The sequence below is a fragment of the Apus apus genome, chromosome 26 (genome assembly GCF_020740795.1).
Source record: "Apus apus isolate bApuApu2 chromosome 26, bApuApu2.pri.cur, whole genome shotgun sequence".
Classification (NCBI taxonomy): domain Eukaryota; kingdom Metazoa; phylum Chordata; class Aves; order Apodiformes; family Apodidae; genus Apus; species Apus apus.
In genome coordinates, this window is record NC_067307.1 from 1,874,650 (window position 1) to 1,893,228 (window position 18,579).

Here is an 18,579-nt window from a genome sequence, read left to right on the forward strand (position 1 = left end):
AGGGTGGCTCTTGGTGTCACTCTGCTGTGGGTTTTCCCCCCACGCATGGTCTGAAGCTTTTCCTGCAGAGGTCTGCAAGACTTTCTCCAGGGGGGAGACCTCAAAGCAGCCTTCCAGTGCTTGAAAAGGCTCCAGGAAAGCTGGGGAGGGACTTGGGACAAGGGCAGGGAGGGATGGGATGAGGGGGAATGGATGAAAACTGGAGGAGGGAGATTGAGGCTGGACATGAGTGTGAGGGTGGTGAGACACTGGAACAGGGACTCAGCTAAACCATCCCACCTCCCAGTGACAAAGCAAGGAGGATGCCACAGGGATGTGAACTGTTAACCTCTTCAGGAAGACCTGATTTCTAACCTGACAAGATCTCCTTCCCTGATGCTCATCCCTAAAGCTCACAGTGATGACAAACACTCAGTGTGGCTCACACCGCAATGTTGGTACTTACTTTTTCAAAGGCTCTATGACTGTCTTTTGGATCTGATTCACCTGTTGAAAGCAAAAGGGATGATGATATGTCAGCCTTGCTGGAAAAAAAAACCTGTTTGCACAACGATCCATGTTTGCACAGAGCCTACCAGGGGGTGATGGGGGCTTGTGAGCACAACCACAACGACCAGCAAACTTCTCCTGTGTGCTCGGGATGAGCTGCAACCCCAGCACAACAAGTGCCAGAAGCAGATTATAAAGAAACTCACGTGGGAGATGGTGACAAAAAGGCAAGGAGGAGATACCAACAGCACTCTGGCACACCCTGGTCTCTCCCCTTCTTCAGCCAAACCACTATTTACCTTCTCCTGGTTGAAAGAGTCCATTCTCTTCATGGCAGTGTCGAAGGCCGTGACCATCTCCAGGAAGCTGGGTTCTTGTTCACACAGGGGGTTGGACAGCAGGTCTGAGGAGATCTTGACAGCTGACTTGGACATGGCTGTGGGCAACAGGAGCGTGTAAAGGAAAGCAGAGAGGGTCAGATCTCAGCAGCTGCCTGGTGGGGACAGCCAGGGCTGGCTCCTGCATCTGCCAAGGGTGACTGTGGGCAAAGCTCAGGGAGCTCAGCCACCGAGGGGCACAACTGTCCAGGATGATATTCCACATGGGTGGAGAGAAAGGAAAGGAAGAGCCACCAATTCATTCACATAAACCCCCAGAAAACTGGTTTTCTCTAAGCTAAAACTGAACCACTCCAATGTACAGCTTGTGATGTTGCCAGAAATAATGCCAGGCTAACAAAAGCACCGTTCTCTTAAAAAAACAAAATGTAGATGGAGGGTTTTTTTAATCCATCTTTTCTCAACAGACTATTAAGTGTCACTCTCAGTCTCACTACAACTCTTCCACAATGAGAAAAATCACAGTCCATTAAGTCTTTCAAATGGCTTGACAAAAACATAGATGTGAAGTGGATTTAGTGCTGGTGGAAAAGGACCAGAGTGACAGGACTGGAAGAGGTTTCTCTTTTCCTCTCTAAACAGGCCCTACACGAGCAGCAGAGACACAAGCTGAGGAAGCAACTTCCCTCAAAGAGCCTGAATTTGCTGCCTGTGGGGACCCACCCCACAAAGCCAGGGGAAAATGCAAAGGCTGAAGGTTCTACAGACCCTGAGGCTGCCACCAGGCAACCCAGGGACACCAGGTGACACTGATGGGCTTCAGTTCCTGTCTCCCTCCTGCTTGTTTTCCACCAGACACATCCCTCTTCCTACCCACCCCCTTGGTTTTCTACACCGGGAATGCTACAAAAGAGCAAGAATTGGGGGGAGAGGGGGAAAGAAAGATGAATAAAAAGGCAAGCATCGATATAAATGGGAAGAAAGAAGTAAAAAAAAAAAAAAAAGAAGTCATGGGTGCTAAAATAAAATGTTCTTTTTTGTCAGCACTGTTGCTGGAAGTTATTCCAGTTTAAGATCAGAAAGCCAGATGCTCAAGCCGTGCTACAGATGAGCTTTGGAAAGCCTCCCTCAGATATTAAAAGTTAAAGCCATCTGAATAATGGGGCTTAAGATCATAAATCAAGGGGTTAAACATTCTGATTTAAAGGTTAGACACAATTATACAGAGAGCTCAGAAGCTGAGGAGCCCAGGAAGCTCAATGCAGGAGGAGACGTGAACGACGGAGTAACAAAGCTACCGTATCCGTCTATTATCCAAACATTAAGGGTTTAGGCATTTAAACCCTTAAACAGATGGGATATAATCCATATGTGTGACCACATCTGAGGAAGGATTTGTGCCAAAACAGGACGGAGTTAAGAATGGCAGAACTCCTTCAGCTGGGAGGAAAATGAGTTTCCCTTCAGAAGGAAAGGGCGGAAGGCGCAGGCAGGGGAGCGCTGGGGTCACGCTGGGAGCCCAGAAATTGGGGCTTTTTCAGGACTTTTGGGGCAGGCACTTCCCTTGCCTCGCTGACCTCCCCCGTACAGCTCGAAAATGCAACCAGGGGGAGCTCTGCCCTTCCCAAGGCAGCTCTGCAGACCCTGGTGGGCTTCAGGGGGGTCTGAACGGCACGCTGCTCATAAAGCGTGAGGGACCGGACTCCAACTGAAGGAGGGGACTTCAGAGAGATATGGCTGGTCTGCATCACAATAGAACCACAGAACCATTTTGGTTAGAAAAGGTCTTCAGGATCACCAAATCCAACCACTAACCTGACTCCACCAAGTCCAGTGCTTAAAACGTGTCCCTCAGCACCACATCTACACATCTTTTGAACACCTCCAGGGATAGGGATCCAACCACCTCCCTGGGCAGCCTGTGCCAGTGTCTAATCACCCTTTACCTGAATAATTTTCTTCTAATACCTAACCTAAACCTCCCCTGGTGCAACTTGAGGCCACATCCTCTTGCCTTGCTGCTTGTTAGGAGGAAGAAGAGAGCAACTCCAAAACAAGAGCAGTGGAGAACAGCCAGGCATGCTCTGCCACGGTGATCCAGTGGGTCACCTGCACCTCAATTCAAAAGGACAACTTCCATCTCCAATTAAAGAACCTCCTCACGCTCCTTAAGATCCTATTTTGTTTGGGAAGAGGGTCAAGGAAGGGGGGTTAGTGATCTGAAGCCACAGTACAGAGTGCTGCTAGCAAGCCATGCCCTGTTCCCAGCTCGGGCAGCAGCTGAGCCCCACAGGAACATTTTTGCATGGATGGAGGAATTGGTTTCATCTTGAGCTGAGTCTGGTCTGGCAGAAGACAGAGACTCAAGCCACCAGGTCCAGTTTGTTAGGGAGTGTTTGCAGGCAGCAATCAACCCCCTCAGCACAGAGGTACAGTGGAAGAAATCAGACACTCAGGAGGACACAACAAAGCTGCCATCCTGCCATCCTTGTCCGATGTGGGGGCTGGATGTTGGCTGAGGAATCACCATCTCCTCTTGGGAATGGGCACTGCCAGGTGAGGAAACAAGTCCTCAGTGCTTGATCTGACCTACCTCCTTTTCCTTCACCCATCCCTCAGCAGATCACATTCGAAATCTTTCCTTACACCCATGATTTCATGCCTTTAAATGAGAAATCAGATCTCGCTGGAGTTGGCCAAGGCTCATTTGTGACTCTGCCATGTAACAGAACGGAAAAAGAAAGTCCTCCCACAGCTCCTCTGGGACTTGAAATGCTCCATATAAACAACGCCCACTGCAAGGGAGGGGAGGGGAATCCTTAACAAGGAAAAACTTACCAAAGGATCACTGACAATGACCAAAGCCCCCAGAAAGGGCAGTTTTCACCCTGGAAAGGAGTCCTGGAAGCTCCGGTTCCCTGCGCAGGCACACGCACGTGCCAGCCCGCTGCTGGGAAGGGGGGGAGAGAGCTGGGATCTGTGTTCATATCTGGCAATATTCAAGCATGCCCACAGAGTCACACCCAGGTCAGAGTCTGTATTATGAGAAGGCCCACATTTGCCAGCCCTGCCACTCGTGAAGCACCCAAGGGGCTTCTTCCCCATCCCTGCCCCTTCTCCAAGAGCCCCTCTGCTGGATCGCTCCAGCTTCTCTCTCCCATCTTCCTTTAAAGCCTGAGGTCACACCAGTTTCACAGAATTCCAGACTGGTTTGGGTTGGCAGAGACCTTCAAGATCATCCAATTCCAAATCCATGCCATGGGCAGGGACACCTCTCACCAGCCCAGGTTGCTCCAAGCCCCATCCAACCTGCCCTTCAACACTGCCAGGGCCTGGGGCAGCCACAACTTCCCTGGGCAACCTGGGCCAGGGTCTCACCACAAATTCCCAGTTTCCTACCAGAGAAGCTGTGAAGGGAGCAGGCAGGAGCTGCCATGCCTGGGGACAGGTCACCTGGGGGGCAGATGTCCCCTGTGCAGGTAGCAGCAGGCAGAGATGACTAATGAAATGCTTCCTCCATCACCCACTGCCACAAGGTGAAGCCAAAGCAAGCAGCCACCGAGGGAACACTGTAGGTTATTCCTGCCTGAGACCTGCTGGGCCAGCAGTTTGGAGGTGAAACACACACAGAGATGCCTACATGGTGCCCTGCAGACCCCCAAAGCCTCATCCCACCTTCCTTTGGCTTCAGGTTGCCCTCACTGAGGGAGATGAATATGCATGGCTCGACACAACAGGCTCAGCTGGAGACTGCTCCTGCCTGCCTAAGGTGACATCTGGAATAATAACTCCTATTTTCAGTCACAGAAACTGAGGCAAAGAAAAGAAAGTGACTTCTCCAAGGCCACACAGCAAGCTCAAGAGATAGGGACTAAGCCCATAACATACTTTCTGTTCCCTTGGTTGAGATACTGCTCGGCAGCCCTCATGCAGATGGCCTTGTAACTAAGCAAACTGAGTGGGACTGAGATCTAGATTTGTTTTCCAGACTTGTCACAGATTACTCATGTGATCTTGAGAAAGTCACTTCATCTCGTTGTGGCCAAGTTCACAGTCTATGTATCCTACAGTCACATACCCAAGTCTGCATCTGTGCTTTTCTTCATATCCTTCTGAAGTTTTTTGGTCTGATCTTCCAATCTGAAAGATGAGAGAACAAGGCAAAGCCTGAATCTTGGAAAGGAACAAACTGAAGTGCATCATACGTGCAACAAATCATTTATGGGCTGAATATGCTGGCTTCTGTTGTGAGTTAAAAATATCCAGGCAAGGCTCGATGAAGTTCAGTGCTGCCCAACCTTTGCTGCTTGTTCTCAGATAGTTTTCAACCTTCTCAACTGGGTGACCCCTTATTCCAAGTCACATATTTCCTTCAAGCCTCACACTTACCACAAATGGTAAAAGCCAAATGTTTCCAGATGGGAAGTGTGAGTTTATGGGACACAGTCAGTGTGGTAAAACCAATATTTGTCCTCAGAGGTGCTGAGCTGTTCAGTGACCCCACAGTTTTCTGGCCACTTTCCACTTTTTTACTTGAGAACTACCAGAATCTGCAAAGCCCAACCCCACTGCAAAAAGTTCTTAGGACACCTTGGAATACCCAGTCACTAGAGAAACTCCAAACAATCAGAAATTACAGGGCAGTGAGTGATTTCCTGGGAAGAGCATAAATTTCCTGGGAAGATGCAATAAGAGGGCACAACAGAGAAGTATGCTGCTGTTCCAGTTTAACCAGTGTGGTTGATACTTACTGCTGAAGCTTTCCATATTCCCTTTCAAAGTCTCTCTCCACCTGTGGAAAGAAGAGATGGAAATCAGCTCAAAGCCACTCCAGCAGAGCCTGGAGTGGCAACTACCTGTGCAGGGAAACCTGTCCTCAGGAAATGCCTACGTGAACCCAGGGAAAGCTGCAGCTGGAATGGGTGTGACACTTCAAGAGTAAATGAAGTCTTGGTGGTTGTTTTTTTTTTTTTCCTCCAGACTCTCTCAGTGCAAAAGACACTGCCACCAACTGCCTCAGCTCGTTCCAAGGATGTGCTCCAGCACATGAATTGGAAGCTGACAGTGTCAATGGGAATGCATTAAAAGCAGAGAGATGGCAACTTAGCACGCAGCAACACAGGCACCCACAGCTTGGCTTGGAGCTGCTGGAAAGAGCCTGCTCCTCTTCCAGAGGCACCATGGATGGTCCCAGAAGCTGAGAGGAGTCACTTCTCCCCCAGCAGCCACCCCACAAGGGGCCCCTGTGAGGGGTCTGCAGGAGTCTGACTGTCCTTGGCTGCCAGACCCCCACCCACTTGCTCTCTCCATCCTCCCCAGGATGGTTTTTCTCCCCATCCTCCCCAGGATGGTTTTCTCTCCCCCAAACCCCTCAAGCCAACACTGAGCCCTCCAGTCTCTCTCTTATTTGCTCCTCAAAACCCCCCTTAATCCCACAACAGCTCCCTAAGGTGAAATCCTTGGGCTTCAGCCACGGTCCAAGCCGAACACAGCACCTCACAAAGGGAGGTGAAGAGCACAGAACTAGAGCTCAGCCTTCTCCCCATGCTACATCAATGACTGCTTCCTCCTACTTGCTATCTGGCAGCAAATCTCCAGTGATACAAGATATTTTAAGGAACTTTGCTGACTGTTTTAACACACACATTTAAAACATCCATTCCGCACCTCACCGACCAAATAAGCAAATGGATTTGAATTGACCAGCCAAGAGTAAATACAAGTGGTTTTGTTGTCATGGGATCAAAATTGGGTTCATTTGTGTTGTCAAGCTACCATGCTATTAAGGAAATGCTAAGTGTTGCAAGCAGCCAGGACTAGAAGGATCCAAAGGTTTGTTCCAAATCTTCATGCTGTCCTCAGGATTTCAAACCCAGGCTGGGTGCAACAGCACCATGTGAAAGCAGAACGTTTCCTGGGGACATTTGCTTTTCAATCACAACTGCTATTAAAAGACCAGTATTTTGGGATGGAGCTGAGTAGTCCCAGTTTTCTTGAAACCTCCTTTTCTAAACATCTTTTTGGTTTGCACGCTGAGAGACTCCAGAATGGCAGGACCAACCTGATCCAAAGGGAGCCGTGCCCAGTTTCAGCCTCATCCCAGTGGACAGCTGTCCACACCATCAGCTCCCACCATCCGGGGGGGACACATGCTGGCTGTCCCTGCTGAGGGGGGAAAAAAAAACCTCCAGCCAGCTCCAGCTCCCTTTCACACTGCTAAAAATGGTGTCTGGAGAACAGGCATGGAGTGCTGTGGGGGCAGCTCACACGACTTCTGCCTGGTTCCCAGCAGCTGGTGCCTGCAGGTCAGGTAACCAGCACATAGTAAAAAATCACCCTCCATTTCTAGGGCTGTTCCGGCTGCTAAAATAACCAGGGAGAGTATTGCACCCTATTTATAGGCCTGATGTGTGAATTGTTTTGGTTGCAAACCCCGAGATGCTCGGGCATGGCTCAAAAATATGTCCTTTGGAGGCTGGTGGCATCCTTCCCCTGGCATGGAGCTCCAGCCCTCTCCATGTTCAGGAGGGTCTTCTTTGCGTCTGCTCAGGAATCAGTTCCTCCAAGAACATGGTTTTGGCCTTGAAATGAAACTACCTGCAAAGATCCATGATCACAGAATCCCAGACTGGTTTGGGTGGGCAGGGACCTGAAAGATCATCCAGATCCAACTCCCCCTGCATGGGCAGGGACACCTCCCACCAGCCCAGGCTGCTCCAAGCCCCATCCAACCTGCCCTTCAACACTGCCAGGGATGGGGCAGCCACAGCTTCCCTGGGCAACCTGGGCCAGGCTCTCACCACCCTCACACCCAAGAATTCCCTCCTCATCTCCAACCTCCATCTCTCTCTTCCAGTTCTAATCCATTCCCCCTTGTCCCATCACTCCCTGCTCTTGTCCAAAGTCCCTCCCCACCTTTCCTGCAGGCCCTCTGATTAAAAACATATAAAATTTGATGCAACTGAGTTCTAGGGAAAATAGTTGCCAACTGTTTTTTTTCTTCTAGCCAGAAATAAACTATCTCCACTCTGTACTGTTATGATCACAAGATGTCTATGCCTTCCTTTTGGCTGCTCCATTCCCTCAGTACTGAGCAATGAGCACAGATGAGCTGCAGAGCATAGGAAGGAAGGTGAAACCCTATAATGTGAACCCCCAAATCTTCCAGGCCTTCCCAGCTTCCTCAAAAACACCCAACCCAGTTTCCCTGTCTGCTTTCTCCATCTGATGGAGGTGACTCCCCCCAGGCAGCTCTTCAGCTGCCCGGCCTGACTCACATCTCCAGTGCCATCTCCACAGGGACAGCTGCCCAAGGACTGCTCTTATTTTTCACGCCCACAGTAGCAACTGGCTCCCAGTCATCACAGTCTGCAGGCTGGTGTAGCCCTCCCAGTCATCAGCTGCATTGCAGGAGCCCAGATACACAACAAAACCAAGGCCAGGTTGGATGGGGCTCTGAGCAACCAGATCTAGTGGGAGGTGTCCCTGCACGTGCAGGGGGTTGGATCTAGATGAGCTTTCAGGTCCCTTCCAACCCAAACCATCCCATGGTTCTATGAAGGGACAGGGCCCCCTGTGCACTAGACCCTCTCTCACCACGAGGATTTCCAGGCAGATCAGCTCAAGTTCAAGCCCAGCACATTTTGCAGAGCACTCAGCAATACTCCACCTCCCAGCAGCTCATCCATGGCCACCCCCCCCCACTCCAACACTTCCAGCAAAAAGGTTGGATTACCAGGTTCAGAGTGACAAGAACAAGAAGTACAGGCAAGAAAATGACAATATCCTGAAGGGAAGTTTCCGTGATATTGAAATAATCCCACTTCTCTGCAGCCTCCTTCTGAAAACTCCAAATCAAAACGTGTTTCTGCACTGAACGTTTTTTCTTCCAGGCACAGGGGCTGGTTAATGCAAGTCTCTAGATTTTTATTTAAATCTACATAAAGAACAAGGAGTTCTTAAAAGCCCTGGGATAAAAATGGCATTCTGCTTTTTGCACCCAGCTCTTTTCTTGTTTGCAAACACTGGGACCTTCCACCTGGAATAACATCCCTCCTGCTCTCAGGGCAATATCCTAATCGACACCATGGTTACAAGGCAATGAAGCAAGACCAAAGCCAATACTACAAAGAGATGGAAATAAGGGACTGTGATGAACCTTCTTATTCCCCTGAGGTTAATTTCTTTTCCTGGAGGAGGAGGAGGACTAGCTGATTGCTGCATGTTCCAGTGGTCTCAGCATCTTCATGGGTCTTGGGGAAAAAAGAGGGAAGCGAGTGCTTCCTCCTCCCTCCTCTCCAAAAAAAGAAATGAGAAACCCATATAATTGGGCCAGAAATTCTGCTACAACCTGGAACTTCACTGAGCTTGTACCACCCCATCAAGAGGACATTCGAGGCAGGCAATGGGGGGGAATATTTGCTCTGTGTTCACCAGCAGAGCCCCGAGCCAAAGGAAGGCTGCAGAAGGCAGAGGTAGCTGGGACTTCATGGGCTCCACAAGCTCTCCAAACCTCTGTCTAGCAAGAAAGCTTTCCAGAAAGGTTCCTCAAAGGGAAACTGGATGCACCTTTGAACCACAGAGACCAGCTACATCCTACTGAAGACAGAAGGGAGTGAAGACAAGTAAAATCAATTAACTGGCTTGACTTGATTTCACCCCACCATCTCTGTGACACTGGCTCAGTTGGTTTGGGATTTCCAGCTGGCTGGTGGAGCCCAATGGAAAGGTGTCAGCAGCTGCAGTGGAATCCTCCTGCTCATGGAGCTCCTCCATCTGACATCCCTGGGGAAGGCCGAGCTGCTGGGATGAGTCAAGGCAGGCTTGGCAGGCCCACAGCTCAGGTCTGCGCTCCCTGCCAAGCTGACTCACCCAAGGTTAGCCAGGGAGGAGGAGGAGGGTGAGCCATCTGAGTCAGCCCAGGCCAGAGCTGCTGAGGGAGGAAGGGGTAAACCCGAGCTGATGTGAAGGGGCTGTGTGTTGGTTGTCCCATCCCAAGAGCTGGCTGGCTCTCCTGGCTTCCCACCCGGCTCCGTGCCCCACGGGGACGCACAACCAGCATTTCTACCTGCTGGTTCAGATAACCCCAGCCCTGGTGAAGAGCAGGGAACAACCTCGGGGGGACACAGCTGAACTCCAGTGAGCTGGAGCTGCAGGAGAGCTCAGGAGACAAGCACAAGAGAGCTCAGAAGACAAGCAGGTTCCAGCGTAACCTCTGCTCGCACCGACGTCGCTGTCCTGGGGGAAGGAAGAACATCTCCGCCATAAGAAGCTTCATCTCTGCATGGGATTTGAGCAATAAACATTCTGCAGAGAGATATAATTCTAACAGGTTTAACTCCTATCACTGGGCATTAGTTTAATTGGGCTGTGCTACTGTGTCCTCTGTGGCTCTGCTGACAGCAGGTCCTCTCGGAGCATTAGATCCTCCCACCCAGCTCCCGGCCTCTCGGCGAGCCCGGTGACAGCTGCTCTTTTCAGGGGAGAGGAGGGGAGAGATTATGTTGTCTGGAATTGGATTTGCCCAGGTTAAGGTGGAAACAAAGCAGGGGCATGTCTGGGGGGCGAGAGATCACTTCAGTTCACCAGCTGATATTTTCTAGGGGGGGGTTTCCTTCTACCTGCAGAGCTCACCCGTGCCTGACACCGTGCCCTTCTCCAAGGGATCAGGAACGAGTGGGCACAGGGAGTCATGACTAATTCCCTCTGCAGCCTGGGCAAACTGCTTTTCAGTACTACTCGATTTGACACCAGCCCCAGCATCATTTCATCAAAGAGAAGGAAAAAAAAAAGGCTGGCTGGTGAGCCAAGCCTCTCTCAGCAAAGTGGTTCTCCCCTCTCCTGCACTCGAGTTACACAGCCTCATGGAGAGCCAAAGGGGTTAGATCCTAACAAACAGCTTGCTGCCTTTTTTTTTTTTCCCCTCCCCTCTCTCCTTCCCCTCCTCTTTTGTGGTCCAGCCTCTGTGAGTGGGAGATCATCTACCCACAACCACTTCCCTTCTGATCAGCTTGGGATGCAGCCCTGGAGATGCCACACCTTCCCACTTCCTGCAGCGGGTTCCCCAGCCCAACATCTGGAATATGACAGCCCTGGGCTGCTGCTCCCAAAAGTTCATCCAGATGGAGCATCTCAGCCTGCAACTGGGAGGTAAAGTTGGGGGCCTGGAGTTCACTAAAGCCACAAAGCAGCCTCATCCCTTTCACCCCAGGAGGCTGGAGGCCTCGCTCCCAGGGGAGATGAGTGGTTTCCTGCCATGGGTTCCTCTTTGAAGAGCTGCACTTTGCACTTGCTGTGAGGTTGGAAAGCTTGGAGCTTCCTGGTTGCTGCTTTCCATGGATCTGCTGCTTGCAGAGAACCATCATCCTCAACCCAGGGCAAGTGGAAGCCATTTACAAATCAGCATCTGACTCCTGAGCTGCCGAGTTGTTGACAGAAAAACTTGTTCTTCTTGGGGGAGCTGAGGAAGAGGGGGAAGAAAAGAAGGAAGGAAAGGGAAAAGGCCTGGAAATGCTTGTGCTGCTGAATGAACCTCTGCCTGCTGGGTGTTCTGAGCTGTTCTATTTAACACATATATAAAAGCAACATATTATCTGCCAGCTGCCTCAGAACAGCACAGACCAGCAGCTCAGGAGAAGAGCTCTCAGAGGTGCAACCCTTCATCTACATGGAGCCCAAGCTCCTGCCACAGCTCAGGGACAGCTGATTTCAGCAGCCAGGGAGCCCAGAACAAGGAAAACAAAGTGTTTCAGACAAACCTCTCACAACACCATACGCAGCAGGAGCAGAGAGAAACCAGCAAGTGCTGGCAAGAGAGAAAACAGAGTCCATTTGGATGTGAGAACGGGTGGGATGGGTATGTCCAAGAAAGCTGGCCCAGACACCCAGAGCTGCAGAGCAGTTCTTGCAACAGCCTGGAAGGACACTGGTGTTGGAAACACCAGGGAAGAGGACGAGACGTAAAATCCTGTGGAGCAAGGAAAAGTGGGGGCTCCTGAAATGAACTGAAATGGGTGCAAAGACCTGAGGCTGGTGGGCTGCTTTCCACAGACAGTCACCTGAAAAAAGGGTAGCTGAAGAGACACAAAAAAACACGGAGAGATTTATCAGCCCTTGCCTTCATCTCCTGCCTGGCTTAAATTTTGCACTGACAGTTTGGAGCCATTACAGAAGGTTGCTGCTCCATGGCAGCAGACAACTACCAAATCCTTTCAAACAAACCACGGCACTCGAGCCCTAAAGGGAGTGGCAGAACCAGCCCTCTGCCTCCAGGGGAAAATGTCATGCCCCAAGGAGAAACTGCCCCATAAACGAATGCCCACGCATCCTGAGGAATTAGCCACCATGAGTGTACCAGAGGGGAAGGATCAGAGATGTCAGCCTGTTCAAGGGATTAGGTCACCAACGCCGTTATAAAGACAAGGTCTCCACCACACTCGCTGGCAGGGCTCTTATTTTAGAGCAGGTATGCAGGTTAGTTTTCAGGGACAGCTACTGTGAGGTCCCACAGCTTTTTTTTGCACGGGACCAAGGCAAAGACCATCTGCTCAAGGAGGGAAAATACCACAGCCAGCTGCAAGCAACAGCACTTGGGATAGGAGTCTCAAACGCACGAGAATACAAAATGCTTTTTTAATTTGCTTTTAAAGCAAATGCTGTGCAGCACAAATTAATTCACGCCCGAGCACTAAGCATCTCAGCTTATAAGCCTTTCTTTGGAAACAGTTATATTCAGCAATCTGAACCACTCCTCCTCCTCCATCTGCTCAGAAAGGATGAACAAACAAGCCATTGCTGAAAGAAGGAAGGAAGGAAGGAAGCCCGTTCAGCCATCTCCCAAGGAAAACTGTGCCAGGCCCAAAGAGCTCTTCTCAAACCCCCCCCTCCAAAAAAAAAAAAATAGAGAGATAAAAAAGAATCATTAAAAAAAAATGAAAAATGGATCCCAAACCAAAATACTCTCCTTGGCTGGGGCTCCCCCTCACTCCCTGCACGAGGAACCCAGCGCTGGTCACACGCGGCAACAGGTTCTGCTCGCTCCCTCCTGCCGCCCCCGCGCGCGCACACGCTCCCGCTCGCAAAATGGGACGAGTCAAAAGTGCTGCCTTGACTCATCAGCCACATGATCAAAGGCTGGAGCTAAAAAGGGGGAACTGGTTTACTCACTGTCTTGGGTACAATCTGTTTCTTGGGCTGCCCGATCTTGAACGGTATCCTGGGAATGAGAGAGAGAAGAGGGGAGGTGTGAGCGAGCGATGCTGGGACCCAACAGCCTCGGGGGGCTTGTCCTTGGTGGTGGGTTTTAGGGTGAGTAGGGTTGTCCTGAGGCAGCTCCATCCCTTCCCATGTGTCCCCCCACCAAGCCAGCACCCCCATCCACAGGACCACCCCCCCTTTTCTTCACCCTCCCCCGTCCAAGTATGGCAAACAAACACAAGGGCTGCTCTTGGCAAAACAAACCTCTGAAGAACACGCTCTGTTTCAAAACAAATCTGAAGGGGAGGGGGGGGAAAAAACAATCATTAAAAAAAACACACCAAACCAACAAAACCCTGTAAATATTTAGAAATGTGGTATTAAAAAAAGGAACAACCCCAGTGTCTGGAGCTGTGAGCTGCTTCAAAGGATCTCTGTGATACAACAGCTGTAGGAGCAGCTCACCTGCCAGCAGAACAACCTTCATTCTTAAAATCCTTCATATGGTTGGGAGTAAAATCTGGGTTACCTGAATGATTTTCCCCCCACGAGCTTGCTGAAAGGTGAAGAGTACTCCAAGTAAATTACACAACATATGTAAGGGTGGCTGGGTCAGATAGTTACAGCCAGGCAGCATCCTGAAAATAATTGGATTTCTTTCACCTACCAGGAGAATGAAAATCGGGGGATTCAACTGCAGTTTTGAATGGATTTAATGAAGTTAAAGAGGTGCTGCCTGGTTATAAGCTCCTCATCCAAAATGTCCCCATGATTCCTGCATCATACTGATTTAAATCAAAAGGTAAAATTGATCCCCTAATTAAAAGGGAGGGAAAAAACCTTGTCCCAGAGATGCCTCACCTTGAGGATGCCTATCGCTCATCAGTCAGCATCCCATCCCAAATCCACACCAGGGGCTCCTTGGGAAGGTGCCCCAGGCCTTTCTTGGACCAGTCCAAATTCTCACAGTGTTACCACCCAAAATCTCAGCCAGGAACACACATTTTGGGACCCCAGCTGCTGGTCACACTGCCTCCCAAGTTGCTTTTTCTGACTGCTGGGCAACAAACACGAGGCTGCTTCTCACCAGGTTTCCCTGGTGTCCCTTCCTCACAGGTTCTCCCACTGCTCTAACACAGCTCGACCATCAATTGGAACCCCAAAAATATTTTAATTAGCAAAATGTGCTGTAAAACCAGCTAGGAGCAACGTCACCTGAGGGGAGAAAGTGCTCGTGACAAAGTGCAAAGTCCTGGACATGGGTTCTAACAATTCCAAGCACAAATCCAGACTGGGTGGACAATGGATGGAGAACAGAGCTGAGGAGAAGGACTTGGGGGTGTGGGGTGAGGAGAAGACAAACATGAGCTGGCACCATTTGCTGGCAGCCCAGAAACCAACCATGTCTTGTGCTGTCATCAGCAGCATGACCAGCAGGGCCAGGGAGAGGGATTGTCCCCCTCTGCTTTGCTCTAGTGAGACCCCCTTGCAGGGCTGGGTCCAGCTCTGGGGTCCCCAACACAAGAACACAGAGCTGTTGGGGAGAGTCCACAGGAGACCATGGAGATGATCCAAGGCTAGAACAGCTCTGCTCTGGAGACAGGTTGGGAGAGTTGGGGTGTTCAGCCTGGAGAAGAGAAGGCTCCAGGGAGACCTTAGAGCACCTTCCAGTGCCTGAAGGGGCTCCAGGAAAGCTGGGGAGGGACTTGGGACAAGGGCAGGGAGGGAGAGGACAAGGTGGATGGATTAAAATTGGAAGAGGGGAGATTGAGATGAGACTTTAGGAGGAAATTCTTTGTTGTGAGGGTGGTGAGACCCTGGCCCAAGTTGCCCAGGGAAGCTGTGGCTGCCCCATCCCTGGCAGTGTTGAAGGGCAGGTTGGATGGGGCTTGGAGCAACCTGGGCTGGTGGAAGGTGTCCCTGCCCATGCAGGGGGTTGGATCTGGATGATCTTGAAGGCCCCTTCCCACCCAAACCATCCCATGATGCTATGAACACCACACCATCCCTGCAGATGAAGCCAAACCAAGATCATCCAACAACCCAATCCCTCCTGCCCACCTTTGCTGCTGTTTTCAAACCAACAGTGTAATTAGCCACCAGTAACGAACCAGGGCTGCAACCAGCCTGCACCTCCTGAGCAGCTCAGGTAGCACAAGCCAACCTGAGTCACCAGGTTTAAATTTAAGGTGTTTTTTTTTCTTCTGGAGAGTTTCCTGTTTATGGTTCTCCAGTTGGACTGATATAATTTGAGGTTGTTAACCCTTTCCAGCTCCGGTGGCAGGCCCGGCAGCCCTGAATCACACTTCTTTTATAAACAAACACTTGTCTGGTGTATAATTACCCTGTCAATAACTGGGTGTGTGGTGCCTTACAGGAAGAAAGCAACCAAAAAAATAAGGATTTTTTTTTTGCTTTGTGTTTTCCTCCATGGGTCAAATATAAACTGAAATGAGGCACCTCCCTGACTCCGGCGGGCACAGGATGTCCCAGCCACAGGCAGGTGCTGTCACTTAATGTTTTTGGAAGTGATGGCATCAACCTACCTCGGTGGAAGGAGGAGAAAAAGATGTGGTCTTTACCCAGGGGAGTGAATTATCCCAGGAAAAACCAGTGGGGGCTGCTGGGCAACCTCGGGGCAAGCACAGGTTTCAAGCTGGAGCTAAGTTGGCTCCTAGCTGGAAAGCACAATGAAAAGGGTGATGAAATCATTACCCGTGTCCCCTCTGCCTTGTCTGGTCAACCCTACCAAGGAGGCAATCCCAACTGGAGCTGTCCACTGGGGAACTGGGTTAAACCAAGGCAATTCTGGTAAGAGAGACAGGGAATGGACAAGGCAAAGCCATGGATTGGCATCGGTGCCAAGGGGGACACAGGGAGACACCCGTCCTGTCCCCATCTCTGCACCACAAAGGGGAAGGAGAGAAAACCAGTCCAGCTACTTCCTCCCAGAACAAAGGAAAGTCACTGGAGTGCTTCACAAATCCACTTGGAAGCAGTAAATATCTCTATTAGCATCGTGATGCCAGTTGGCCAATTATGTCTGTCTCAGTCAAACCTCTTACAAAATAACCCGGTGCGAGTTATGCCTATTCCCCAATTATATTTCTTTTTGTTGTTATTTTACAATTGGAGATAATCTCCCTGGGTTTCTGAATCTTTGCCTTTTCATACGGTTCGGGGGGGGGAGGAGGTGGAGGCAGGAGAAAAAAAAAAAAGATGCCTAAGCAAGAAAAAAAGCAGTAAGCAAAAAAGATCAGGAGCTGAGCTTTTAAAACAAACGGATTCACCTCGCGCCTCGAAAGGCGACGGGAAGATGCTCCTGGCACCAGGGATTTTTGCCCCTCCAGGAGCCCTGGGAAACCTTACAACCTTAAAAATTTAAGAGGCAGCAGATGTTTTGTTCTGGCTAGGAAAGGTAGGATAACGGAAACAAGTCGGAAAGCAACCCCTGTTACCTTCAAAGCTGAGCACGGCTCTGTACGCACCGAAGAAAAACCGGAATTGGTGCATTCTTTTTTTTGATCTCTCATTTCTGCTGAGCGAGTGAAAGCTGGGGTTGTGTTTGGGGTGTGAAATCCCTTGAAATCCTGTTCCTGAAGAGCACGAGCACGCTGAGTCACAGCCAAAGCATTCCCAACCCAGTCCACCCCCCTCCCCATACCGGAGCATCTTGGCCCCCGACCCCGCCACCCGCAGCCCTCTCAGGGAGGTCACAGGGAGTTTGGGAAAGTGGTGGGGTTCAGCTGAGAGGGAGGAGGGTGAAGATCTGCAGGGAGGGGTTGAGAAGAGCTTCAAGTAGGAAGAAAAGTGTGGGTGGAGAGAATCCTGCGAGCTTCTACTCGGGGATGCTCAGGAACCCCAGGGAGGGGAAGGTGGGAGAAGCTGTGGCTCATTTTCTCTGAAGTTTCCCCAGCAATGTCATCTATTTACTTGGCTTTTCCATGTGCAAACTGCAGGGCCACACACCAAAGCTGCTCATTCTCCTCTGGATGCACAGGAGAGTTGCAAACAAACCTCAGGGGCAGGGGGGGGATACAGCTCAATGAGCTCTGCGGGGAGCTGGGCTTGAAAAACCAGAGCTCCCCCTCCCACTCCCTGCCAGTCCCCTGAAACCAAGGCAGGAGGAACTGCCAGACTAAAGCATTGTTCATTTAGGGAGGAGAGGGTCCTTCTGCCACTGTTGGACAGAGCAGGACATCAAAACTTGGCTCTATCCCTGGCTTGGGAAGGCTGGAGAGCCCAGCTGGCACTTGGGATAAATAATTAAGGGATGTGACTCTTCCCCCTGCAGCACCTTTCAGAGAATCACAGACTCACAGATTGGTTTGGGTGGGAAGGGACCTGAAAAATCATCTAGATCCAACCCCCTGCATGGGCAGGGACACCTCCCACCAGCCCAGGCTGCTCCAAGCCCCATCCAACCTGCCCTTCAACACTGCCAGGGATGGGGCAGCCACAGCTTCCCTGGGCAACCTGGGCCAGGGTCTCACCACCCTCACAGCACAGAATTCCCTCCTCATCTCCAACCTCCATCTCCCTCTCCCAGTTTTCATCCATCCCCTTCATCCCATCCCTCCCTGCCCTTGTCCCAAGCCCCTCCCCAGCTTTCCTGGAGCCCCTTCAGGCACTGGAAGGTGCTCTAAGGTCTCCCTGGAGCCTTCTCTTCTCCAGGCTGAACACCCCAACTCTCCCAGCCTGGCTCCAGAGCAGAGCTGCTCCAGCCATCCTATGAAGACACCTGAACATCACCATGCAACCCCTTATCAAGCCCCAGAAGACCCATCACTGATAAGCAAGGGATAAACATGAAGCATTTTCACCCACAGCTGATAAGCCCCTGGGGATGCCAGACTGAGCTGCTTTGCTGGGGGGGGAGGGAAGGCAGGATGGACAGACAGATGGAAAAGCAGCAGCTATGGGAAGCAGCAGGGAGAGCAGGGCTGGGACAACGGGCTCCCTCACCCCCAGTTTTGGAGGTGAAATACCCAGACACTATGGAAAAGTGACACCAAGTCTCTGGCACCATCAAAAATCAACATGCTGGACACAGCAGCATGTGCTGGGGACCTGCAGGCATGAGCTGCTGGTAACAACCAGTTCCCACCAGTAACACCGGCACCATCAGACCTCCAACTACACTCACATTTTGTGCCAAGTGCCCATGGAAAGTTTCAGGGCTTCTTTTTGGTTGTTGTGTTGTTTTTTTTTTCCAACCAACACCCCGAGTGCCAGCACAGCCTGGGTGGCTGCCAGAGCTCTTCACTCCTTGGATTGCCACCCAAACTCTCAGTTCTTTCACAGCAAAGAAACCACTCTCTGCCTGCAGCCTGGAGGACAACACCAGCCTCCTGTGCCAGCCCACTGAGGGTTGGGCTTCCCAAAGATTTCATAGAATCATGGAATCCTTTTGGTTGGAAAAGACCTTTCAGATCATCCAGTACCATTCAGCCAGCACTGCTGAGGCCACCACTGACCCCTGTCCCTCAGCACCATCTACATGGCTTTTCAAACACCTCCAGAGATGGGGACTCCACCACTGCCCTGGGCAGCTTAT

General features: G+C 50.9%; 1 protein-coding gene across 1 annotated transcript in view; it reads right to left on the bottom strand.

The window, feature by feature from the left end:
* The window catches only part of BIN3 (bridging integrator 3), a 44,170-nt gene that overhangs the window by 19,247 nt on the left and 6,344 nt on the right, over nucleotides 1–18,579 (bottom strand). Inside the window, exons 2-6 of the mRNA XM_051640931.1 lie at nucleotides 12,993–13,041; nucleotides 5,579–5,619; nucleotides 4,906–4,967; nucleotides 789–925; nucleotides 446–486 (exon numbers count right to left, since the gene is read on the bottom strand). Of these exons, the coding sequence (XP_051496891.1) occupies nucleotides 446–486; nucleotides 789–925; nucleotides 4,906–4,967; nucleotides 5,579–5,619; nucleotides 12,993–13,041 (330 nt within the window). The remainder of the gene's footprint in view (nucleotides 1–445; nucleotides 487–788; nucleotides 926–4,905; nucleotides 4,968–5,578; nucleotides 5,620–12,992; nucleotides 13,042–18,579) is intronic.